The 27,451-nt window shown below is 35.5% G+C and overlaps 2 protein-coding genes across 3 annotated transcripts; one reads left to right on the top strand and one right to left on the bottom strand.

Annotated features, from left to right (window-relative positions):
• Positions 1–1,486: 1,486 nt before the first annotated feature.
• LOC110723715 (trafficking protein particle complex II-specific subunit 130 homolog) lies at positions 1,487–22,867 on the bottom strand. 2 transcript variants are annotated; one of them, XM_021903071.1, is made up of 21 exons: positions 22,498–22,867; positions 21,048–21,277; positions 19,705–19,886; positions 18,002–18,185; positions 17,548–17,638; positions 16,682–16,842; positions 14,057–14,146; positions 13,808–13,969; positions 13,409–13,470; positions 13,214–13,304; positions 12,202–12,365; positions 11,845–12,052; positions 8,327–8,872; positions 8,033–8,245; positions 7,531–7,906; positions 7,232–7,322; positions 7,083–7,167; positions 4,982–5,171; positions 3,528–3,823; positions 2,006–2,096; positions 1,487–1,905 (listed from the first exon to the last, which is right to left on the bottom strand). In XM_021903071.1, exons 1-21 carry the CDS (start codon positions 22,559–22,561, stop codon positions 1,730–1,732), a joined length of 3,753 nt encoding a protein of 1,250 aa, XP_021758763.1. In that variant the 5' UTR covers positions 22,562–22,867; the 3' UTR covers positions 1,487–1,729. The 2 variants fall into 2 exon arrangements, with proteins under 2 accessions (XP_021758763.1, XP_021758762.1); XM_021903070.1 differs by having other exon boundaries at positions 2,006–2,099.
• Positions 22,868–23,974: 1,107 nt separating this feature from the next.
• On the top strand, positions 23,975–26,997 carry LOC110723482 (protein FAR1-RELATED SEQUENCE 6-like). Its single transcript, XM_021902838.1, has 5 exons — positions 23,975–24,517; positions 24,720–25,234; positions 25,414–26,599; positions 26,706–26,771; positions 26,857–26,997. The coding sequence occupies exons 1-5, from the start codon at positions 23,975–23,977 to the stop codon at positions 26,995–26,997; spliced, it is 2,451 nt and encodes an 816-aa protein (XP_021758530.1).
• The last annotated feature ends 454 nt before the right edge of the window (positions 26,998–27,451 follow it).

Genomic DNA, 27,451 nt, shown 5'->3' on the forward strand with positions numbered 1-27,451 from the left:
TTACACTATTTACATGCTCTCCTTTAACTACAAGTTGCGATTTATAAGTAATTAATAATATAATCTATTATCATGTGAAATCTTGTTTAAATTGTCTTTGAATCAATTTTTTTTTAAATTATAATTTTTACGTATTACTCCCTCCGTTTTTAAATACTTGCTCCATTTCTCTTGGACACGCATGCCGATGTTAATTTTTGATCACTAATATCTTTAATTATCAATAAGTATAAATTCTAACAATTGAAAATTAGTAATCTATTTATTGAGATGATTCCAACAAATACCCACAAGACTATATTTTTTCTTATGTATAAATCACAAACATTAGTTAAAAGTATGACAAATGAATAGTGCAAAAAATAAAAATGGAGCAAGTATTTAAAAACGAAGGGAGTAAAAGTTAAACATATTATCGATCAAAGTTGTGGGATATTAGTGATTGTAGCAAAAAAGGCGTGGGATATTAGCGATTAAAGTTGTGGGTTGACATACATGAAAGTCAACATGATACAATTTTAAAAGAATGAAAGTACTAAGATTTTTCCACCTCCAACTTATATCAATATATATACTATGAGTCTGTTCACTTCAACTCCTAACTAGTTTTATCCCCGTGCAAATGCACGGATTTATAATAATAATTAAAAATTAAAATAAATTAATTAATTAATAAAATTCAATTAAAATGGAGTTAGTTTAAATGAAATGGCTTATATGCAACATTTTTTATTTTTGAATTTGAATTCATATCATGTCTATCCTTAAAATTCTCATGTTAGATACATTATTTAAAATATTTTATAAATTATTGTAAGTTTTTTTTCATTAATTTTTTTTATCATGATATTTTAATAAGGGAAAAAAAGAAATTTTAAAAAAAAAGCTAAAAAATATTTGGGCGGGAAAATTTTTGTTGTGAATGTGACATGTGTACTTAAGGGATAACGTGATTACTTTAGTATATAGTGTAGATTTTCTTATCTTATAAAATATTAATTTAAACTCAGTTCAATTCAACTCCAATCAGTTTAGTTCAGATCCTAATTTCCTTCTCTTATAAAACATTCATTTTAGCTCAATTCAATTCAGCTCCAATCAACTCAATGCAGTTTAGTTTAACTCCTAATTTCCTTATCTCATAAAATATTCATTTTAGCTCGGTAAATGTGAATAGGCCCTATCTCAAGTATTTCGTATCTAGAAGAGTAACAAGACTCCATTATTGATAAATACTTAAAGAGTATAGTTTTCACATCATTTAAATAGACATTGTATTTTAAAAATATGTTTTTAATTCAGGACCTATCTGTCATTTATGCATATACTGATATACTCTACTCGTACATTCTGCAATATTGAATAACGGCAATTTTTTACTCTTTATGTAGTACCTTTTGAATGTCACACAATCATTCAAAAATTGCAAAGTTATACATCAAGAGATTTCAGGCATACAATAACAAAATATATACTGAAATACGTAAAAAAAAATAAAAATATCCCCTTGCTTCTTTAAAACTGACTTAAAGAGAGATTACAATGCAAGTTACAAAAATGTTCCTCATCCTAGTATGTGGTGGTAATTACAGATTGTACAGACAGGGTACTCACAATGCTGAAAATTTTCTAGTGCCTAGTGATCAATACTGCTGTGAAAGAATTACAATCTACTGATTTAAACTACAAAAATCAATCAATAGTACAAAGATAAACACCCTTTGAATAGTTACGCTGGGATACAGTATGAGGAGCTTAGAGCAGGAGGGAAGACACAGACCAAATGCGGTGCAGGTGGATTACTACTTATATTTGCCTCGTCAATATCTGGCAACCCAAGATGAGGGGGGCGTACATACCCAGCCACTAAGGGTATGCACAAGATTGAGATGATAATTCTTGAGCCTGTATATATTACAAGCATATTAGTTCCTAATAAAAATGTCGAATCCAAATTATATCGAGTTCACTTAAGCATAGAGTTTGAACTTTTGACTGCCATTACCTTGCTTAGTAGAGAGAGAGATATGCCCACGCTTTCTGCCAGCAATCATCCAGTTTTCTGAATTCGCATCAACTTCGTATAATACTTCCTCCTGCTGAAGACAAGAATGATTACACTGCTTATTTAACAAACAGAACCTAAAATAACAAATTTGACAGCCTCTATTCACACAAATTTCAGTAACATGTGCGAAGAAAAGACAAGCCAACAATTACAGTTGCAGTATCAATTACCTAAGCTATTCATAGCCAGCTAAATTCGAGAAAATGAGCCTAGGCAAATCCAGAGAGGAGACTCAAGCAACTTAAAAGTCTAAGGGAGGTATTATTGCAATACCACTTGGCAATAACAGTTACTCCCTACACAAATACAGTGGTTATTTATCTCCTCTTCTTCACATGCGCTTCAACTCATTACTACATAAGGTCACAACACCCTTCCTTTGGACAAACTAATAAGGTTTATAGCTTTCATCATTTGGACATCCATTAGCAGCTAACATTCTCACTCAACAGCATGATTACGGGATTAGAATAAAACAAGCCACTAGCTTTGATAAACTCTACTACCCAAGCCAACTCTAGGAGTTTGATGTCCACTTGAGATTATCTAAATCACCCTTTATATTTGCGTACTCTTTTAAAAAGGTGGTTGTACATTTTTTTTTTGAAATTTATAGCATGCATTCTGTGCATATAAAATTATAAAGCTATTAATTAATCAATCAAAGCCTTGAAATTATAAAGCTATTAAGAGGTAAGAAAATGGGCCAGGGTTGCCCCTAGAAAAGGAGGGTTGTGAAACTTGCAATACAAACCCCCCCCCCCCTCCCCCCCGAAAAAAGTAATAAGTAAAAATTAAAAAAGATGGAGTAACTTCCTGGACTTCAAAAGATGATTAGATCTATCTCATTTTCTCTAATGTGAAAACTGTATATAAGTATAAATGTCCCTTCAATCACCTAGGTAAAACTAGTAAAGATCTAGACTAACAAGGTTGCTAAGTAAGTGAAACAGAGGGGAAAGCTTTGTGTGGAAAAACTTCCCAGTAGTTTAGTTAGAGAAAGCTAAAAACTAAATATCAGCAGATCAAGACACCAATCACACAGGAATAGGCGTATGTTTTATCACAAAAGGGACAATACTTTTTATCACAAAAAAAAAATAAAAAAAAATAAAAATTAGAAAAGTGACTATCAATCCATCCATACTTCATGTGGTGATGTGGGCACTACTGGCACAGAGCTAGAGAATACAATTGAGTGCTATAAACTAGTTTGAACTAGAGAAAATAAGTCACAAAAGCATGCATGGTGACAGTGGGGAAGCAGACACTAGAATAGTGCTGACATAAAAAGTTGATGGCAGGTGCAGTTGGCTCTCATAGAGAAACTTTCCAAAATATGGAAAACGTGATGTATTATCCAGGGAAATATGGAAAAAGTGATGTATTATCCTGAATTGTATACTACTACTATGTTATGTAAGATACAACATTACCAACAAAGCACTTAATGACTCACATTGCTTTTAGGAACCATGTCTTCTGCATCCTTTAACCTCTCAATCCTCCAATTCACAGTAACAAGCTGGCCAACCCTAAGGCTATCTGATGGAAATGGGAGAAAGCCAACTGCCAGGCATGGGTCCAACACAGGTCTTTGTAAAACAAGAGCACTTTTAAAGATCAAATCCTGTCCTACACTGTCAGTTGCGGAAGACTTGATTATGACAGGCATGTGTGCTCCCATGGTTCTATCTCCATTAATTTTATAACTAATATTTAATATACTTTCTGCACCGGATGCCCCAGTATCACCTGCAGCAAGAGAAAATAACAAACAATTTACCGAAGAATTAGATGAAGCACATGAAATATTAAGAAAGCAGTCAACTGTATATCGATGGTTAAAAAGTAATCCAATTAAGTGATTAACTGTGTTTGCAAATGCTGTTCTTCAATGCAAGCAGAAAAGGCCAGGTGGGGACTGCCCAATGCCCATTTTTGAAGCATATTTCCAATTGCAGACATAAGTTTTTATAATGAACAAAAAAGAGATGTGATAGGGAAAAAAAAACACCAAGAACGAGGGCTAAGAACAAAAAATACGTGCCCCAAAGCTATCATGAAACAGTTTATCTACAAACACAAGTATCACTTAGAACCAAATAAAAGACTCTAGTTATACAGAAACATAATTTATTTATTTTTTAAACTTGTAACCTAAACGAGAGGAAGCTACAACCTCTATTGGTTTATTCCTTTCCATAAGCACTGCCAAATGGCCAATGGAACCATCTTCAACACTTCAACAAGCCTACCTTTCTCATCCCTTATTTCTCCAAGCCATAAGAACATTCTTCTCAAAATAAGGCTGGACCTAGCTTAATGATTAGTGCCAAAGAAAAGAACTCAAGGATAGAAGAGTAAAAGATGATTAAAAAAATCTTCCTCCTTAGGACACAAACTACAATGGAATGAAAGAAATCCCTTGATTCCCTTCCCTAAATTAAAACTTTGATTATCCCGATATTCTCCAATCAATCAATCAAAGCCTTAAACACATAAGTGGGGTCGGCTACATGAACCAAAAGTGATTATTCTGTGTAGTCATCAACTCTCAGCATATGTAGGCACAAATTATTAGTTTTAACTCTTTCATCCACTCTCCTCAGTTTGAGAAAAGTAAAAGGTGGATGTCAAACAGTCTGTTAGTCACTTTGTGTATCTGTTTGTGAAAACCTGTATGCTAGCTTTTTCCCTTTGATAGACACGTATACCCAAAGATTAGCCTTTTTTAACCACTTCCACCTACTCCTTGAAAAGGATAAATCAAAACATCCTAACAAGTGGACAAAAGCACCAATTGAAGAGTTTGAACTCAAGCAGTCAAGCCCTTGATATAGATTGTGTAGTATAGCCAAGTAACAAGTCATGCATTACCATCAATATCAAGCATAAAAATTCTCATAATACCTTCGACATTCACGGAACCAAAGCATATGCTGAACAACATGCTAGCTTTTGAAGAAGGAGAAACAGTGAGAGGAAAGAAAGCTGAAGCTGGTCGCCCATTATTCTGACAGTTGTGGACGAATCCATCTTGAAGATCCAGCCAAGCATCATGAACACTCAAAGTAGCCTTAACTTGTGAGTGCAGAGTAACCTGAATAGATACAGAAGCAGTGTAAAATATTTATCTATTTGTCAACTACATGCATAATTTAATCAAAGCTTAATTAAAAAAACAAAATGTGCTACTGAAGTGGAATATGAATGTCTTCCATTGCCTGGAAATTTTTTCTCCGTCAAGTCAAACTTAACAACAATAACCTAAAAAAGAGCTCAATATCATTGGCCCTTGAATGCAAGTCGAATAGTCTTCTTATGGATAAGTTGGAAGGATAAAAAAAGAAGAGTTGATCTATATCTTGAAAATTAAGTATAATAGATACTCCTCCCTCCCTTCAAAAATATAAGACACCAAACTTTCCACAGCTCAAATTTTGACCATTATTTTTGCTGAAATTGTATGATACAATAATATCTATTTTATAATAAAAGTAATTTTTTTTATTCAAAGCTACCGTCAATCAGTGTTTCATTAGGCAATGATACTAATGTAGCACTATTATCATTAATTTCACTATCTTTTTAAGCAAAATATACTCAAGAGAATTAGATAAAACAGCCCACCCCTCCCTACCAAACCTTCCATGTTACAAAGCACTATCCTTGCTTGGCAAAAGCATTCTACTAAGAACAAAGTCAACAGTCAACAAGAAAGGAGATGTAAAGGTACCTTGAGTAAGGCCCTGCAATGCCCCAAACCAAACAAACCAACTTCTAAGCATACCATAAATAAACACGTAGAAAATACTCAATAATCCCTGTGATAATAGACCAATCTTCAGAGGAACAAAAGAGACGAAGTTAAATTCAAACTCTTTCTAACTATCAATCTCAAAGAAGCCCTTAAACAATCTCAGATGATCTTTTAAAGAAATCCAAAACTTATTAATTATACCCATACCAAACACTACTTTCTTAATCTGTTCCCTAAAAGGGTGCTCTAAACACTTACTATCAGCATGAGATACATGACTCCACATCAAAGCTAAAATTATTGGATGATCTTCTGATAGATATTCAGAATTTTAAAGAGCAATAGCCTGGTGGATCCTCACAGACTATAGCTTTTGACCCTTCTCACTAGTACATATAAATACAACTTTTAATATTCACCACCTTAAAAACCAAATTCCACTCTTCAGCCTTCATTTTCTCAAACAATATCACCTACTCCTTTTCCAACCACATCCATACCTCCAAAACCTTCCACTATGCATTCCTCCACAGCTTCTCCTCCACGAGACCATCAACACTATCCTGCATATCTGATGTTTCCATCTAATCAAGAATCCCTCCATCACAACATCACCAAAAATAAAAAATTGCACATTCCAACTTTTCAACATCTTATACATAGCACAAGTCACTCATTAACACAAAAGCATAGAGGAATAGTCACAGTTTCAATTGACTAATTATGAAAGTTCACTTCATTATTCTGATACCTGAGTTTAAACACTATCATCAAAGAATTAAAAACCGAAAGTACCAAAGTTAGGCATCCACCATGCACTACAACACTCCTTTCCTTACTCTCAGGTACACCAGGGCAGCTCATCTTTGTAATTTTTTGTTGTGTTATAATGTGACAAATCGCTCGTCAATTCTGAGTGAAACATCATATTTACTCTTTTAGAAATATAGAAAATAATATTGGTCAACATTGAGTCATTGACAATATTTAAAGTAAAAATTTAAATGTCGGAACAAAATAGAAAATTTACTTTAGCACAAATAACAACAATATGGCAATACATTCATATACATTTATTTGTAGCTTGTCATTAGAATGATTGAAAGTACCCCATTGCTAATGTAGCATCAAAACTATTCGAAACCACTTAACTACATAAACAATATGCACTTTTCAGCAACAACATTTTCAACAATTCATGAATAAGATTAGCGATTTGTCTAGAGATAGATTAATATCAACAGTAAATACCTGGAGAAGCAGAGTACCATCATTGCATTTGTCAATGACACGTGTGCTCACATGAAAGGGATCAGTAAAATGGACAGCCAGAGTCCTACATAAAACAATTTTGTTAAGTATTGTATCACAAAAAGATGCAACAACACCTACAACAGTACCTATCAAACGTTTGGTTGTGGGACATTCCGAATTCAAGTTTAAGAGCCATTGTCCTCATCATATCCACAATGCTCAGCCTCTGCGATGCCGCTGAACAATTAATTAAGAAGGAAAGTTAAATATAGCAGAAATAAGAAAAAAAAGTATTCAACAGTACTTCAATTTTCTGGCTCCGCATTAAACATGCAGGGTTTATTCCCTCAGTCTCATTTTACTTCCCCATTTGGCCCAAAAGTTCCACAAAAATTGGTCAAATGGAGCAAGTAAATTACGGTAGAAGGAGTAGTTAACATCATACCTCTGGTAATTCCATCACTTACAGCACGAACTGGAATCCACAAGACAGAAGTTAGATCACTTGCCCAGTCAGGCAACTGAATCTTGCCATCCTGCAGGTTTAATTGTGTAACATCTTTGACAAGAGAGGATGGAGAATTTTGTTCCCCAGAGTATCCCATGTCAGGTATACTTTTATGAGCAGTTGTGTATCTATCCATTTCAATAACATGAGATTCTTCAACTTCTAAACCTGGGCCAGTGTCAATGTGCAAGACACCCCCTTTAAGGGGGTAATCTATTGGTCTTACTATTATTCCAACCCACTGTACTTCATTTATCAGCAGAGGTGATGAAACAGCAGGAGTAAGATCAACCAGAGCTCTGGGTTTGAATACCTACATGATAAAAGAACTCGTCAGAATGCTCAAATATATTCATGATCAGAGCTGAGTCAATGGTCAGCATAAGTTAGGAGCATGAAGCAGAATTATCTTGAGACCCATATCAACTGAGGTGTATACCTTTAAGATAGGTCTAGTTGGCTTTTCATAACTCATGAAATCATCACTATCTGCAGGAGCACCTTTGGAGAAACTATGAGATCTAAATCTCAAGTGTCCAATCTGACCAGTAAGGACTCCTAAGACATATGAACCTGGTTTTTGTGGCGGCAGGGTAAGTGTAATAGTGTTCCTTCCAGGCTTCAATATTGTCTCGGAAGAGATACTTGTAGCCTGAAAATTCATAAAACTAACAAGTGAATCCTTCACTATATAAATTCACTTAGTGCTACAAGAAGAGTTGACCAAGCCTACCTTAGCACCTTCATCAGCATTGTGAGTTTCCATCAGAGTAAGATTTAGTGATTCTAGGGTAATGTCATCTGGAAAGCCACTCCACACAGTCACCGACAAAGTACCAGGATCACCATCACATAGCTGCAATGGTCTCCCAGCATTCCCAGAAAACGTAATTAAAGATGACACATCAAGTGGAACTGGGTGCTTCATTTCACTATGTGCAAGGCCAATGACTTCTGCCTGAAATGCTTGTCTTTCTTTGGTTGAGAAGAGGCTTTTATCCAGAGACAATAGCCTTATACAAGATTGCAAATAACCAGCTTCATCCTTGAGAATCTTTTGACACTCGGCCAAGTTTGGAAGCACTTCAGCCAAAAGATCTTGCCAACCTTCACCGGCATAAAGAGCACAAACCTTCTCATATGAATTTGCGGCTAGGTCATACTTTCCATGTTTATGACACACAGCAGCAATTTCACCATCAAGGACAACTCCATGTCTTCTCCACCAGGAAAGATGGTAATTTTCGGCAGCTCCCTTTGTTAGTTCCAAGTACTTTTGCTGCCATGAATGAAAAATGGATGAATTTGTACTCAGTATATAGAGAAATACTCAAATTGGCAGTCTCAACTCTTTAGGGTTTCTATTAAGCCAAAACTAGAGTCCTTTTTAAAAATTAAATGCAGATTCTCACGAACTAATCTTACCGATTTTCATGAAATGTGTATTAAATACTAAAGTAATCAATTATTATAAGTTATATGTGTTAAAGTTGACCTTTCTCTCAATGTCCGTAATTAAAGTTTCTTGGGGCCTTGGGAGTCACCTGGAATGGGAGATGGGTGGGAAAGTTTTAAGGAACAGCAATTCTGATTTTTTTTTTTTTGTCAATTTGAATTGAGGCTATAAGTTAATGGAGTAATAATGTACTCCTCAAAAGGGAGGGTAATAATTACCCACTAGCTCTAAGGCCCCTCCCTCCCTTTCTCCATTATCTCTTCTCTATCATCACCCTTTTCTCTAATTTGTCAGTCCCAAGGCGAAGCCACACATTATTTCTTGGAGGGAAGGGGGCAACAATAGGAAATCTCCATGTACCCAAATCATAAATAAATGCTGACAAAAATAAAAAATCATTTTCAAAAAAAGTTACTAAGATTTGAACCATGACTTATAGTCATCAATAACCACTTGTTCATACAGACGATTCGACAACCATCATGCCAAGAGTTATGCCAAATGTAAAATTTTAGAAAGGAGAGGTCAAGGCCCTCTTCTTCTCCTGTTTGTCACACTATATTCTTCCCCACTAATGCTGCTATAAATCTACCTAGATTATTATGAGAACTGAGAGATTAAGGGCAAAAAAGAGTTTGCAACACAGGATTGATACCACCAAAAAAAAAAAGAGTACATATTTAAAGTCATGACATGTCCTCGACGTATATCTTCTCTCCACTCCGCTCTATCAAATGCCATATTTTCCTCAATCTCCAAAAGACTCATATCACTCTCAATCACCCTCCAAGTTTTCTTAGGTCTTCCCCTAACCCTTACTGCCCCTATCAATTTGTCACTCTTCAAGCCTCCTTACTGTCAAAGTGTCAATCAATCTTCAACTTAAATGGTCAAACCACCTTAAGCGATTCTCCCTCATCTAGTTCTCAAGTATCTCAACAGATGTAACCCCTACTTTCGTCCTAATCACTTCATTACCCAATCGATCCTTTCTTGTAATGTATAGCCAGTTAGCCACAGATCAAACCCACTATATGCATCTTCACCACATTCATTTTATGACTTTGACAATGCTTCATAACCTAACATTCCTTACCATATAATAATGCTAGCCTAATTGTCTTGGCAGTAGAATTTTCCCTTTAATATGGGGCAGGATCACATAAAAACATTGTAGCACTCTTCCACTTCAACCAACCAGCTTTGTTTCTATGAGCATCATTTCTATTCAATTTCCCATGCTTTTGAATAATGGATCCTAAAATCAGAAGATATTAGAACCCTACACAAATATCCCATACAAGGTGACCGATCCTACCAAGTACCAATCTATTTCTAATTTCGCAAAACTTACATTTCAAATTTCTGTCTAACAGCAGCACATTAAGCCTACTTTCATTCTTGTACTTTTTTACCTTTTTCTTACATCGATTCACCACATCAACACTCTCTTCAATTGTCTTAATTTATGGGCAAATAATAATCATAAAGGACTTTTTGGAACGAAGGTAGTATGTAGCAAACACAGCAAGAAAAATCAACAACTCCAATGCCAAATTAATGTTTTTCATGATTATTAAGCCTTTTCAAACAAGCCATCCACACACAAAGGCCCTTTTACTTTCCCAAAACCTAAGATCTCCAAATAAAAATATCAAAAATTGAAGGAGAGGAATAAGATTACTCTAGAGGATTCATGATTTAAATAATTATAAAATACAGCTAAAAAACTTGGAAATGTATACAATTCAACAATTCCCATACCCCTAGGCCCTACCTATTCCAACCCATAATATTGGGTATCCATTTTAAAGCAAATTTTAAAAGCCACATAATTCCCATTAATCATAAACATACTAGGGTTCTTATATGGAGGGGGGGGGGACTAGGGTTCTTTTCCAAATGCCAAAATTTCCAAAATGGACCAAGAATTGTCCTAAGCAGGAACAAAGCCAATATTTGGGACAAAAGGGCATCTGTAATAGTGATTCCTTCTCTGAAAATCATTCATTGCCACGGGTAATTAGGTCAAAGAGGAAATCACCAATATTTTTCCCACCAAGAATATGATTCTGGCCAACAGTGGCAATAAATCCCTGAAACCAAAGGCCCCCTACTTTTCAAGTCCATGGACTAAAAAATTCTTCGGAGTAGGATGTACTCTATTCTTTTCATGCAAACAAGAAAAAGAAAAGTCCCTCATAATTTTCTCCAACTTTTAGCAAGACCCCAAGAAATCCTATAGAGAGTTTCATGTTTTTTTTCTCTTCTTTTTATATTTAATTTAATCTCATTACAGCAGCACATGTCCCAGTTGTCGGGGCAAATGATGAATCCCTAGAAAGACCCGGGTCAGAGCTCACCTAAGGAGGGGGAAGAGGGTGGGTGGGCCATACTAAATTGTGTCAACGGAGGAAACAAGTATATAATCTCGCTGTCCTATAATTTTTAATTTTGGTCAAACCCTATTTTTTATAAACCCCAAAATGTTTGTGCATTTCTAATATTAATGTCAATTTTTTAATTAATGAGATCGCGTTGAATAAATTTTTAGTAGAGAAAAATGAGAGAACTCATAGATTAATAAGGGTAAAATTGGAAACTCATAAACGTCAGCAATATCTAATTGAAGTCTTGCTCAAATAGTTGGATTTTCTATACAAAGGATGGGGCAGATGATAATAGAAAGTGATTCAGTTCATAACACTACAAGATAGGATATTTTGCTATCTTCAATAATAAAACAGAACTAAACCAATAACAGTTGCAATGACGTGAAGTATGTAATATGATACCTCAAAATCCTCAATAGATGATAGAGATTTCCATAGATCGGGATCAGAGATTGTTTTTCGCAAGGCATGTTCAGCAGCAACATGGATTTCTGCCAACCTCATAGGTCTATCAATAGAGCCTTCAAAGTTTCCTGGAGTCAAATAATTACGTGACATGGATGGTGCAGGTGTTTTGCTAGGAGGGCTTGCACCTCCTGAAACATCTAAGCTGTAGATATGCGTAAGGTTTTACTTAGAGAAACAAGAAAAATAAAAAAGACTTCAGCAGATAGATAAGAACGTTAACTAAAGCTATACATATAGTTCAATAAGGTAACAAGTAAGGTAGACAAAATTTAACTGCACTCATTTACCCACCCTTCATTCAAATTAAGCTGTGTGCCAAACATTTCAAACATATTTCCAGCAGATAGAGAAGCCCTCCTTCTATTAGCTTCACGGAGAAGAACACAGGGCTCAATAGGCAATTGCTTCCTTTGAATACCAAAATGCTTCACTTTTTGACCTGATTGAAGAATCATCTGAACACACCAAAAAATAAGTCAAATATTCTTTTCAATTCTATCTCAACAAATAACAAAGAAGACCTTCAAGAAAGTATTTTCTTTCAGAATAGACCAAAAAAATTCACTAAAAATGATTCAGACAAATAGAAATTATAAGCATAACAAAAAGAACATTAACAACATTTTTTTTAAAAAAAATAAGGAAAAAAGAAACAGCAACTACAAATAAACAGGCAAATGCTATATAGAGCCATTCATTGTTTCCCTGGAAACAATAATGACATCACGCGAACATGGATACCCAGCCAACCTGGAAAGAACTCCAGTAAGCTCAGCCATTTCCTGAATCTGCTGTCTAAGGATTACCTTGACTTGTTTCTAATCTTATAAGTTGGCCATTTGCATTTTAGTTTTATTGTACTTTGTTCAGTTACTCTGGACGTCGTAAATTGTTATTGTATAGCCCTGTCGTTATGACATTATCTTACAATAGTTCAACTTATTGAAATTAAAATAATTTTCCTCAAAAAAAAAAAAGTGGTCACGTTTTAGATTTACTTGCTTTTTAAGATTTAAACCTTGAATGCATAATATTAGTCTTCTTTCTATCTACCCCTACATTATTAATAGTTTATTTTTTATTTTATCATCAGCAAAAAGCAATTTTAATTTCCAAAAAGTTGGAAGAAGTGCTTCACTTCATCCAATATGTAATAATTAACCCATTCTTTAGAACTCAAAAGGAGTAGACCATGGGATTGCAGAAGCTCTTCACACAAATAAAATAGGCACTAATAAACCCCTGAGCAATTATAAGTCATAAAATAATAACTGACCGTCAATAGTAGCAACAGAAATATTACCTTTTCTTTCTCTAGAACTTCTGAAGCAGCATCAGGTGGAACCAAAGGCCAAACTGCTGGTTTGGGCCATGGCAGCATGCTGAGGGAAGCACTATTTGGTGGCAACCAAAATAAGTTAAGCAGCAGAAGACAGTTCGAAGGCACTATGCCACCCAGAAATAATTCAAAGTATCTTTTAAAAACCTAGCAATTTACCTATTTGCAGGACTTCTCTCAATATCTGTCCCATATCCTACTAAGTACGCAAGCCTCATAAACTGCCACAATAATTTACCCATGTCAGATAGAGAAGAAATTTCTGTTGGAAAGGGAAAAACTGGTAAGGAGGAATAGATCCACAGACAGACATACATACAGCCACAGGCATATAATTATGCATTTGAATAAGCAAATGAAAAAAAAAAAAAAAATCCAACATACTTTGCAATTTTACATAGGTGATGTGATTTGATAACTCCCTTATCTATTAAACAGTAACTCTTTTATGAAAATAGAGTTTAATCCTCAACCAAATATACTAAGATCATCAGATGATACAACCCCAACAATTTTCCTGATAGAGTAACCATACCCATAAGACTTTAGAATGTCTACCTTGACCCGGCACAATGAAAAGAGATCACCCTGAAGTCGGTAGAACTCCTTTTCTACATCAGGGGCTACTAGTCCATCTTTGTAGTTTGCAGCAGTGGCATTGAGCAAAGCCAAGCAAGCAGTTATTACCCACACCTCACGCAAACAGAATGGCAACATGCTCTGGAAGAAAATAAAAGGTTCAGTAATGAATTGAGAATATTAAGACTTGCTTGAAAGCTTAACAATAAACTAGATGAAACTTTGTACCTCATAGAGTGCCAGTGCCTTAGAGAAGCTTATGATGAATGAATAGCCCCTAGATGCTACCTCGAAAGGACGACTTAACTTGAAGAGAAGCTGCAAAAGTCAGCATAAATCTCTGCATAAGCTATCAATATTGCTTGACAATGACAAAAAGAAAATAAGTAAAAGCCAAAGAATGAATGGTCTTGTGTTAAACAATTTCAAGGATGTGAATTTAAACAGAATCAAAATATATATGGATGATGCCACTCAGCATAGTAGTTGCATGGTATCATAAACACTATCCAGTCACATTCTATAACAGAATGAGAGAATCACGAGTAAGCCCAAAGCATACGCTCAAAAGACAACAATTATACAGTACTACCACGCAAAGAAGCCCAACACCAATTTCTAAATATTCTTTCAATCCCCTCAAGCCATGATACACAAGTCCACAACGCGTTAATTTAAGAGTACCCACAAATAGCCTACCTCTCCTTATTGGCAAACCAGAAAATTTTAAGACCGATACAGCTTTAATTTTCTGATTAAGTTTCAAAACAGCTTGTCCTCTAATGTACACTAATCTACGCTGAAATATATTATCTGTTTCTTAAAATAATGCAGCTTGCAGGCATGTAGAAAGAATTACAAAAAACACCCCAATGGGTTAATATGCCAAACTCTGGTAGTCGGGCGTCCAAGAGACTAAGCAGCGGCAACAAATCCAGAAACTCAAATTTGTGAGCTCACACCTCTTGAATTCTCAATCCTCGGAGGATTTATATTGAATTAACTAAAGAGAATACGTGGTTTTCACAAAAATTGAATAGTTGTCTCATACCAAGGAATCAAATGGGCAACTCTAAGAGAAGCATTAGTTGCTGTCATCTAAATATTTATAAAAGTTGTATTTCACTGCGTCAACAGATACTCTATGATTCACAAACACTATATGGGGGAAAAACAAGTGCATGACATTAACTTATTATAGAGGGAGATAATGTTTCCATATGGGTCATGTTTGTGTTTCGTCTCTTGTTCGTTTCTTGTTCACCAAAAAAAATTCAGAAGCTAATAACTGTGTAATATGACAAAAATGTCAAAATGGGCTGTGTTCATCTTGAGTCAACTTCAGTAAATTTTATATTTATGTCAGTCTTGGATGTGTTGGTATCATGTCAGAGAATGCTACTTCGACTTTCAATGCTTCTTATGGTGTTTTTATGTCATTTATCTTACATTATCTATAAGGCTAAAAACATAAAGGTGCTCATTCTCATGTAAAATTATAAATAACGTTTGTGCTCTATATGAAGTACACACATTACATGCATGAGTTACATCAAGTCTAAGGAATAAATCCAGCTTACTGAGATACTAAAAACTTATCAATTCACCCAAAACACACTTTATAAACAGGAAAAATAAAAGCTCTTGACCCACTTTTTAACATCACTCTCCAACTCTTTGAATTCTATGCATCATAACAGAGCCCCCAACCCTCTCCTTGTGGAGTGAGGAAATGAAATGATACAATGAACGCAAAACTTAAGGGATACGCATTGTGTAAGGGTAAGAAGAGCCTCAATAAATAACAAGTGATAAAAGGCTGATTGAGTATGTATTTATGTATTACTACTAATTGTATTGCTTATATCTTTTACAAAATGACTGGATAGAGAGAAATGGAAGGAAAGGAAGAGAAGAGAAAGTGAGGGAATTGTCATCCCTTATTTGGATAGCATATGGAGAAGGGCAGGGGGAGGGGATTTGAAGGTTCCATTTTTCTTCTCCTTAGATAAATCAAATTCTTCCAATATATGAAAGATTTGGAAAGAAAATAGAAGATCACTCTCTTCCTTTCCTTCCCCGTATTTATACTCTTCTCCCCTCGCTTTCCCTTATAATTGCCATTCAATTATTCAAACATAGTGTTTAACGCCTAGGATTCTTAGCTGATAAATTAACCCCCACCCTCCACCCCCTCTATTTTTGATAGGTAATAAGTTACAATATAATACATTCCTGAAGATTTTTAGGCATCAATACATATTCATAACACAGAAAGGGGCAAAATGCTTTCTTTCTCAGAGCAGATTTACCAAATTTTATGCAGTAGGGCTTCTAGGAGCAGCAGAACAAAAATTTTAAAAAAAATGGTCCTATTCGATTCAATGGAAAGAGGATAGAAAAGGATGCAGAAATGACAACATCCAGCAATATCAATCATTTTATGACCAGAACCTGGACAATCTCAGCCACAATCAGAATAGCTTCAAGACATTTGGCTTAAATGAAGTCCATCACTAAAGGTCTAGATGGCAGCATTAAGCCATCAACTTAGATAACAAACAAAAACAACAAAAATTCAATATATATGCTGCATTGTCATATGCAGCTTTGTTCGGTGAAATCAGGACAGCCTAGCACTAAGCAAAGGGTTCCAAAAACAAAGATATTATGTTACATGGATTATCCAGCCAGGGTATGTGTGACCTAAATATCAGGCCTAGGAAAAATTTTGCCTTTTTTTTTCCTGAATTCAAGTTTCCAAGTATCAAACTCATCTTTCAACAAGGAAATTTTGCTCTATAACAGTGTCCATCTCATACAACTAACAAAATGAATAAATCGCTTTCATACCTTTGCTTGACATGCAAACAGATACTGACGGAATTCAAACTCTCTGAAAGAATCATCCTGTACTATTTGTGCCAGTGGTTTGATTCCAGGATTTAGCAGTGCAGCTCGATCATCACCTTGGTCCATTCCACCAAACTCCTTTCTCTTTCCACTCACATTTACTGCATAAAACTTAGTGTTAGCATAGTATTTTTTTTGTTAAATATGTAGAGCATTATTCCCTAGAATGGGGAAATAGTTGTGTCAACAAACACAAAACTGCATACAGGCAGGAAAACTTTAGCAAATACAGTAGTAATACGAATTTGATCAACAGAGAAAAAAAAACTCTTAACATTGAAGCAGTAAGGTTCTTCATTCTATTATCCAATTCATACAAAATTGCCCTTCCCCATGCAGAGCTTCCCAAGAAAAGTGAAACAATACGCTAAAAAAACTCAAATTTGATAATAAACAAGATTCCTGAAACTTTTCAAAGTCATGAAGCTCGACAATTCAAAGTTCATATAACTATAGCCAAACCTAAGTGAAACGATACACTAAAAAACGCAAATTTGATAATAAACAAGATTCCTGAAACTTTTCAAAGTCATGAAGCTCGACAACTCAAAGTTTATATAACTGTAGCCAAACCTAAGTGAAATGATACACTAAAAAACTCAAAATTTGATAATAAACAAGATTCCTGAAACTTTTCAAAGTCATGAAGTTCGACAATTTAAAGTTTATATAACTATAGCCTAACCAAAACCTAAAGTTTATTTCAAGCTACAAAAAAAACATTATAGTTCTCACTTCTCGAAAGCTAAAAGAATTCTAATTTGCAGATGAAGCCAATTACATAAAGTAAGCAATGAACACATTACCTGTTTCCAAATAACAAAGTTCAAGCTCATCATACTCGCGTAATGAATCTTCATGAAGATGAGCCATCTCAAACATAAAAGCCAAGCTTTCCTAAAGCAAATTTTCAGGCCAAAAGGAGAACAAGTAATAAAGTTATGGATACCAAATTTATTAGATGAAACAAGATTATAAATATCATAATAGTACTTCCGACATCCAACCAAAGAGCCAAAGACAACAGAAAAAAGGTTATAAAGCCAATTCTAATTCAATGTAGTGACTCCACAACAAAAGGCAAACCATAGGCATTAGATAATTAAAAATTCAGGATATACAGTGTCTAGGAAAAAAAAAACACTAATAATGAGGGGTCACCATGAAGATGTAGACTAACAATAAGCAAAAATTATAAGGCACATCTAGCTGAAGCATCTATCAACAGCTGCTATTATGATTAAGACAGAAATTCAAAACCTTTAGTATAAAGAAGTTACAAAAGTTCCAGATTGGCATAAATCGTTGCTCGCTCAGCTTCCGAATCTCTTCCTCGTAAAACTGAACTCGCCTATCCAATGTATTACGAATACACTCCATGATCTTAGACTCAAAGTCCTCCCAAAAATTTGCTTCTGGTCCATGTAAGTCTAGTTTGCAACACCTGAGAGAGAGAAATTCCCAGCTTTAAGCAAAATGCAGCAAAATTTCCAAGAGAGTTCATTTTGGTGTGAAGTGTTCCACTCAACTTATGCCACATTTCTTCTTTTGTAGGGTTGAATCCAACACATTTTAGGCCATTTTATAATCCACACTTGAAGGAGAAAAGGCATGGATAATGAGAATGGAACCAATCAAAAACACTAGGAAATGTTATATTGAATTCGCAGGACACAATCAAACACCACCAGAAACCTAACAGAAATCTTGTATACTCCTTCCTCTGGCTTTTAGACAACATGAACAGCCAAAAAGGTCCCAATTACCTAGCTTACCTGATATTTGACAGTAGACAGTTAAGCACAAACACGCCTAGCTAAAAGTGAGGAGGTCCCCGTTCTTAGAAGGCAACATGACATGACGGTTTAGATATACCACTGCCTAGATCATTGTCAGATATCTAAGGCTGTAATAAAAATCACAGAAATAAAGAATGTATGCACAAACACAAGTATAGATATCCTAATCAAAACCAACTGATCTTCCAAAACATCAGTTGGTTCATATTCATTGGTGACAGGAATGAAAATGATTATATGATTAATACTCACACCACCCAATGTTAAGTATTACACATTAATAAAAACCCTATGTATCAAGAGATACACCAAGAGTTATAAAATAAAAACACCCTTTGTTCTTTTTGTTGGTTAAAATTATTGTAGCAACATAAACCAAAGAGGGTGGGAGAATGAGTAGCAAGTGGGGCATGTAAAAGTAAAACTAGGAGAGAGTGTTTAAAGTGATTTTATGTTTTAAATTAGAATAGAGAGTGTTGTAAGCTTGTAACTTGTAAGCGGCTTTTGTGTAAGAAAAATTAGGAAAGAAACTGTTGCATGTGCGTAAGATGGAAATTATAGTTTGCCATAAATGGATTAAAGAGGATGTAACGAACTGAAGTAGAAAGCGTAACCAGTAGTAAAAAACGGAGGGAGTAGTAAGCAAAAAAATATTATAGGACGGTAGTAACATCATGCCACAAGTCGATGCGACCCTCTTCCAATTTAAATTGCAGTTTACTATTGTTGGAAAAGAGTAGTTTAAACTTTGGAAGTTACACTCAAATAATAATTCAGCATATTATGTGTTGAAGCTATCACATAAAGGTTGTTCATGCTATAAATTTGAGCAGATTCAGACAGATACAACAACAGCTGCTATAAATACTCATGATTAAAGGTTATCAAAGTCTGCCAATAATCCAAAAATGATCTCAGAACACAAATATATCCAAAACACAAGTAATGTGATTCTATACATCCACTCAATACAAGTATTATTGAATTTTTTTTTACTGTAATTGTTAGTTGATCAGTATACTAGACCAAACAAGCTCATTTAATGTGGTGTAAAACTGCACCTTAAGTCAATTCTGTAGGTCACACAAGCTCTAGGAATGACATAAGTATACTATGCAGAATCATAATGCAGGAACCACATGCTCCTTGTTGCACTAAAAGTACCTTTCTCTCTTTTTTGAGCTGAATTCCACTTCCACCTTGGCATATACCCTTTTCGCCATCTTGGTAGCTTGATCATTGGTGGGATGAGCTCTATTCACAAACACAATGAACCACTCCTTCTCATCATTTTGTGTTAACAATTTCACTCTAGGTTTGAGGATGGATTTAAACTCATCAAGGTCCTGCAGCATATATGTCAAGGGATAGAAGCAAGTAAACACAAAGCAAAGGAAAATTGCAACCAAATAATGACAGTAAGGCTAAAAAACAACATTAAGTATGCCTGTAATTCACTCATAATTATGCTCAATAACCTCTCCCCCCCCCCCCCAAACCAAAAAATAAAATAACTACCAAAATTTTGGAAACCTATACAAATGATAACTTCCACACCAAATTCCAAGAAACATTAATCATAATTTCATATCAGCAAAGAAATGAGAGTATAAAAGTAAGAAAGGGAAGCAAAGCAAGTTACTTTATTCCAAATCACGTAATGATGTGGCTCTCAAGAAAATATCAGTAATATATTCTAATCAAATACATTCAAGAGAGGTTACAGTTTTAATTTGGGTTTAGGTAGGGTGAAAAAGACAATGCTTTGGCACAATTCAGGGATGGCATGGCAATATTGTGGTGTGCTTGGCTAGAAAGAAATAGTTGAACTTTGAAGCATGAGTCTATCCTGAGTGATTTGATATTGGACAATGCAACTTCACTAGCCTCTTTAGGTGCTATAGCAGCTGAGCCTTTCCCAAATTATTCTCTAGGAAAGATGAAGAGAAATTGGACAAATTTGTAGTTTTTAAGAGTTTCTTTGTAAGGACACCTTGTCCTCCTTTTGTATTACCATTGCTAATACTCACTCGGCCCTCTTTTCATGATCAATCTTTAAAGACTTTGACCAAAATATATCATAAATACATACAAAAAACACTCTTGTGATATACTGTTGGAATCCTTTCGGTGCATAACTTTTTATAATTATTTGTAATTAAGTAATTAGACACTAATGGTCAAAGATACATCTTGAAGACCGTGCAAATGAAAATGTAAAATAAATAATGACCAAGAAGGCTGCAAAACACTTTGGCAACCAATCATTAAGAAAATGTAAAACCTAGAACTTAATAATTCAATAAGGATATGTATCAATTTCAGAACAGCCATGGCCTTTGGGAACACAAAAGGAGAGACTTTATAGGGTGCATGATTAAAAATGGAAAAAACTATACAAGAAGAATTTTATCAATTTTAACAGAAAATGCATGAGAAACACTTGTAATTTTAAATTGAAGGAATAAGGAGAAAGGTAGAAAGTGATAGAAGATTTAATTTTTTACCTCACATGTAACAAGTACCACAGTAGCATACTGCTCCCGAAACCAAAATAGTGACTGCTCCTGTGGGAAGCGGCTGCGAAGCCTTGAATCTGTGGTCAATATATATTCAGCTGGCAGTTTCTCCAGAAACACAGGATTTCGAGTCTTGTTATTTAGACAAGCCTTTTTGAATGGAAGCCGCTCTTCAAATAAATTTTTGACATTTGGCCACAAATCACTCACGTCTTCGACTGAAACATATGTGCATTAGCAATCAATGTTGACAAATAAACAAATGTAAATGCAGCATAAAAGAACAAGAACAATTGGATCAATATAGATACGCATGAACATAAGAGCTCAAATAGAGAAAAAGGTATAATTAAAAAAAATAAAAAAAGACCTTGCCTATACCTCCCCTTGTTGAGGCTTCTAATATTGGTAACTGTTATGTCTTCCAGGCTGAAGTCGTGACATGGTATTACAACTTTACACGTATCCATCTCACAATACTAGAACATAGTTTACTCAAATGGCCAATGATCGATAACCATTTTTTAATTTTTTGTGGATTAATGTATGCTGACGTTGATTGTATATTTTTCAATTAATGAGTTTATGTGTTAGTTAAATGTGAGGAGCTTTTCTATGTTTATCTCAAGAAGTACCCCCTCTCCCCACTCCCCACTCCCCCCCCCCACCCCCCACCCCCCTTATCTGTAATCAATCCTACCATCGAATCCCCCTCTCCAATTTTTTCTTGCTTCTACTCCATAAATTCACTCTTCCTTAAAAATAGAAAAGTAGATAACAGCTTCACTAAACCTTACACCTTGCCTACAAATATTTACTTGTCCTAGTATGACTTGTGCTTTCTAAAACTCATAGTGCAACCTATTTGGAAAAAGACTCCCCTATGTCTCACTTAAAGCGACTATCTCAATAAAAAAAAAAAAAGTACGAGGTATGATATCATCTATACCTTGGATAAGGTCATCTAGTAAGTGAGCATCAACTTTTAATATAGTCCAAAATCAATTGCTTAGTAGATTCCTATAATCCTATGTGAAAGATTGATACCCTAGTCCTCAAATTACTAACTTACTAGCGAGCCAATAGCTCGATTGAATCAGCACAATTATCGGTTTACCAAATACTCTATATTACCCACATTATAGAAAATCAAGTTATATGATATCTCAATAGTTTCATATCATTGCTTGCACCCTAGAACTAACATTCTGCATTGTAGTAGTAATCTTACACTCTCAAACATCACAAAACTAAATCAAACAATGTAATTGCGAAATCAAATCAATGCAAATCAAGCGACAAGCAGTTTGACATTGGATCAATCAAACAGCAAATCAAAAAATTATAAATGAAATCAAAATGCCAATCTTCTGAATTGTGCAATTAATCAGCAAAACACAATAATGGAAGTTTACGAGAAGAGAGAGAAAGAGAGTACCAGCAATGACGAGATGATCGCAGGTGTTTTTGATAGCTTGGAACTGCGCTAAGTAATTCGCCATGATTGATCTGAGGATGAAGAAGAAGGAATCATGCGGTGATCGCGCAAGATTTAATCAGGAAGAAGAAGAAAATCCAGGGTTTTGGATTGAATGTGAATTGAAATTATGGTAGATGTTTTCAGTGTTTAAGGGAGTAGGAAAATGGAGCAAAGAAGCATCAACTTTGCTGGTGTTGGTTCAAATGTTGTTGTTCATCCTTCTTACTTCTCCCACCTTTGAGGCTTCTCCTTCTCTCTCCTCTTCTTCTTTGGTGTAGTGAGATCGTTTAGTGTGTGTGTTGTTCTGGTATAGGTAACATTGGTACTCGGTAGAAGAATTGTCTAATCAATTCGGTTTAAAATCTCTCACATGTCAACCTGACTCGAATGAGTTGGTTTAATCAAAAATTGAAAATTGTTCGAATAAATTTATTTAGAGTACTTGTTTCTTAGACTGAAGAAAGTATTGTCCGTTATCCGGTATTGGACTGTCCAATACCTGAATAAAAAAAAATAATATTTGTGAATAAAAAAAGCCAAAATAAAAGAGGAGGCCCCCATTTATATATTTGATAAACATATAACGTTTATATAATCAACTTGGCATCTGACTTGTCCCTGACATTTGCGGCTGACTTGTCTCTACGGATGATTTGTTTTGTCGTGGAAGCCACGTATATTAACGTCTCCTTCCTTATAGGCCTTGTAAATCTACAGGACGTTAGGACATCGTTAAGTAACGTTGACTATAACAATGTTGGAAGTTATTAATCAGTTGGTTGTAAAGGAAAATTTGTCGGCACGCTTTACAGTCGCTCCGGAGATGCTCGAATTGGGCTTGAAGTGACGGAGTGCGAGTTCAGGGGAGCGCTTCGCCGTACTGGTTCAAATCCAATCTGCTGTAAGTCTGTTAATCAAATTATTGAGTTGAGTAATTATATTCCAAACTATTATCCCGAGTCCTTAGTAAATTGGTAGGATTACAGATGAAGTGATGTATTGTATTCAGCAAATGTGGATTTGTGGGCTTAAAATTGTGAATTGTTGAGTGTTTGTGGATTATATAATCGCCTCTTAATTAATTGGGTGTTGTATAAGTTGAATTATGAGTATTTGAGCAAAATTACAAGTTATCACGAAAATGCAATGTCCTAATTTAGATTAATACGCATCATTAAGCCGTTTTGATGCTGACAAATCTCAAAAATTGCTGGTTATGGTGTAGAATTGAACTGTGTTCTTTGTATGCCAAAATGAAGAAGGAATTTGTATGTTTTATGTGTGGAAATATTAATGTTTGTGATTGAATTTGAATTGGGTGTTGCTGTTGACCATTGTTGTAGTGCTGATGGTTTTACAATTTTGCTTGAAATGTTTGTAATGGTTATATTTTGGGTATGTATGTGTTGTAGGTGTACTCATTTTTAGACAATAAATGGAGGTAGGTGGTGTTGAAGTAGGTGTTGGGGGTGGTGGTGTGTTTGATAATGCTGTTGGAAATGGTTCAAATGTTCACGAGGAACCTATGACTGATGATGTGTTTCGAACACCGGTTGTCGATATACCTGTTGAGACTGTGCAGACTGGAGTGGGAAGCAATTATATTGGTGAAGTAACACCCTATGTGGAGGCACCTAGGGTGGGAATGGTGTTCAAGACTTGGTTAGATGTAGAGCAATATTACAAAGAGTATGCAGAACAACAAGGCTTTGGGGTTAGTAGGGTTGCTGGAGTGAAATCTAAGTGTGGTGTTAGAGATAGGATTGCAACAACATGGAGGTGTGAGTGCTATGGTGCGCCAAATATGAGGGCTTTAAGGGAAGCCAAAAAAAGGCCAAAAGGTATGGAAGTTGCAGGTTCAGTTGGGAAAGTATGGGATAGAGTTTGTGAAGATGAAATAAGTAGGCGGAAGAGAAAGTCTAAGAAGTGTGAGTGTAAAGCTATGATCTATGCAGGACGTTCTAGTCAAGGTGATTGGGTAATTAGGAGAGTGGAATTGGAAATCATTCACCTAAACCAGAGGACGCACAACTTGTGAAGGAGTACCGAATGAAGAAATTAACGTCGTCGGTATGGAGAAAATTGTTGCATTTCTTTGATCAGGGTGTACCTATATCCCAAATCTATGGGTGTCTAGAGTTAGATGGTGTTGGTGAAATGGGCTGCATTTGACTGTAAAGGACCTGCAGCACGAAGTGTACAAGGCTAGGAGGTTAAGGATGGTAGGGGGAGATTCAACTGCTATGATGGGATATTTTGAAAAAATGCAAGCTGATAACCAAAACTTCTACCACGCGCAGCGTTTGGATGGTTTGGGACGTTTAAAGGACGTGTTTTGGGTTGATGCTCGAAGTCGCATGGCTTATGAGGAGTTTGGCGACGTTGTGTGCTTTGATGCAACATACCTAACTAATGATTATGATCTCCCGTTTGTGAACTTCGTTGGTGTTAACCATCACGGGCAGACAATTTTTCTAGGGTGCGCTCTAGTTTCCCATGAGGATTGTGATACCTTCAGTTGGATATTCAAACAATGGTTGTCATGTATGAACAACCGTGCTCCAAAAGTCATTCTAACAGATCAGGCAACAGCAATGAGGAAGCCTTTGGAGGAAACCATGCCTAACACTCGACATCGCTGGTGCATTTGGCATATTATGAAGAAATTACCAGAGAAACTCTGGAAATGCGAAAGGTATGACACTTAAATTTGCGATATAATTTTTTTCATCTTAATGAATATATTGATAATATAAGTATCATAGTTTCTGATTCCTTTTGTGTGTAAATATTCTAAACTTTAAGTGTGGTTGTTAGTTTACTTTACAACTATACATATCAATAATGTGTTTGATTTGAGTGTTTGTTCCTTAGGTATGAGGATTTGAAGAAGGAGCTTAAGTCAATTGTCTATGAGAGTCTTAACATAGAGGAATTTGAGAACCGCTGGATTGCCTTCATTGAACACTATAAGCTTCAACATAACGAGTGGCTAACTTACTTGTACGCTGAGCGTCACATGTGGGTACCTGCATTCATGAGGGAGTATTTCTGGGCTGGTATGAAGACAACACAACGTGTGGAGAGTATAAATAGCTTTTTTGATGGTTTTTTGAACCGGAATACCAAGTTGTACGAGTTTCCTGAGAAGTATTCAAAGGCAATGAAAAAAAGGGTTTCAGATGAGACAGATGCTGATGCTAATTGCTCCAAGTTCCTTCGTCGTGTTGCAACTGGTTACAAGTTGGAGAAGGTGTTTCAGAAGTTGTACACTGATCGAATTTTCCAGGAAGTGCAAACAGAATGCATTCGGATGAATTATTGCTGCCCTCGTGAAGAAACAAAGATGACAGAAAATGTTAGTCAATATGTGCTTGAGGATAGAGTCTGGATTGTGCTGGAGGGATCTAATGAGGAGATTATCACCGATAGGAAGAGGTACTATTGTGCTATGTTCAACAAGGAAACTAAAGAGGTTTCTTGTGAATGTAGGAAATTTGAGACCAATGGGATTATGTGTAAACATATTATTAGGGTGTTAGACCTAAATCATGTTTACGACATACCTTCTAAGTACATTTTGGACCGTTGGCGTAAGGACATACTTCGAAAACACACTCTAGTTAAGGTGGCCTACCATGACCCTGCAGAGACGGTGGAGGTGAAAAGATACAAAAAGAAGATGACTGCTTTTGAAGCAATATGTGATGTAGCTGCCATGGTAGATGATGAGAGTGTTGAGATTGTGTTAAAGGGCTTAGCAGAGTTGGAGACAAAAATAACAAAGCGGAGGGGAATGAAATTGGCTCAGACATTTGGCATGAACTACCCTGGAGAGGGAAATGCCACGGTACAGACAGTGTCTGATGGGGGTGCTTCAGCCTATGTAGACCAGAACGGAGAGCTCACCGACACTCAGGATGTTGCACCAACCCCTCAGTCGACATTTGTTGATCCAGTTCCCAAAAAAAGAGGGCGTGGGAGACCCAAGGGAAGTCGTAATAAGACTCAACAGGAGATTGGCTACAAGATTCCACCTAAGAAAAAGGGTAGACATCAGGTTTGTGACCTGTGTTTGTAAATACTATTTTTGTAGTAACTGGTTAAAAAATGTGTTGATCCAGTTGGTCTTTAAACTGATGGTGTGTTTTTATATTGTTTTATAGGTGTGTAATAGCGATGCTTCTGATTTGCAACCTGATTATATGGTGCAAGTTTCTAACAAACTTCCTGTAAGTTCCCAAATAAGATCAGGAATATGAATGTTGGTATTGTTGCGCTGCTTCAGCTATTTGATTATATCTTTTTAAGTAACAGGTTACTCGAAGTAGGACAAGTAAGAAGAAAAAGAATTCCACCGCTGCTACTGAATGTGTGGGCTTGGACCATATTCCTGAAGATGACATACTGCTAAACAGCCCGTTGGGATCATCAACAGTTATGTCACAAAGTTTGTAGTTTCCATCGAGCACTTACATTTTGTGTGTTGGCTGAAATATGGTGAGATGATTGTGTATGACTCCATTGTGTACCCTGTTTCTTTATTTTTTTTTTTGGACTCACTTCATGTGAGTAAACTATTTGTTGGGTTGTTTTTATGCATTACCATGCTGACTATAAGTCATTCATGCTTGCTGATATTGGACTTATATATTAGAGTGGTTGTTTATGACTTATGATTGATTTAAGCTAATATAAATTGAGTTTAGACTTATGGCCTCTTTTTTATTTTATTTTTTTTCTTATGAGGAAAATGAGACTTAAGACCTTATATTACATAATGAATACAATTTCAGAATTGAAATTTGAAGTATTACGTAATGCTTGATATTCATTGTTATATGCTCTAGGTATATGTACATAGTTGTTCCTTAGCTCTTAAAAATTGAATTTGCAATACTGGTTCATTGGT

This window comes from Chenopodium quinoa, unplaced genomic scaffold (genome assembly GCF_001683475.1).
Source record: "Chenopodium quinoa cultivar QQ74 unplaced genomic scaffold, ASM168347v1, whole genome shotgun sequence".
In the NCBI taxonomy this organism is placed as follows: Eukaryota; Viridiplantae; Streptophyta; class Magnoliopsida; order Caryophyllales; family Amaranthaceae; genus Chenopodium; species Chenopodium quinoa.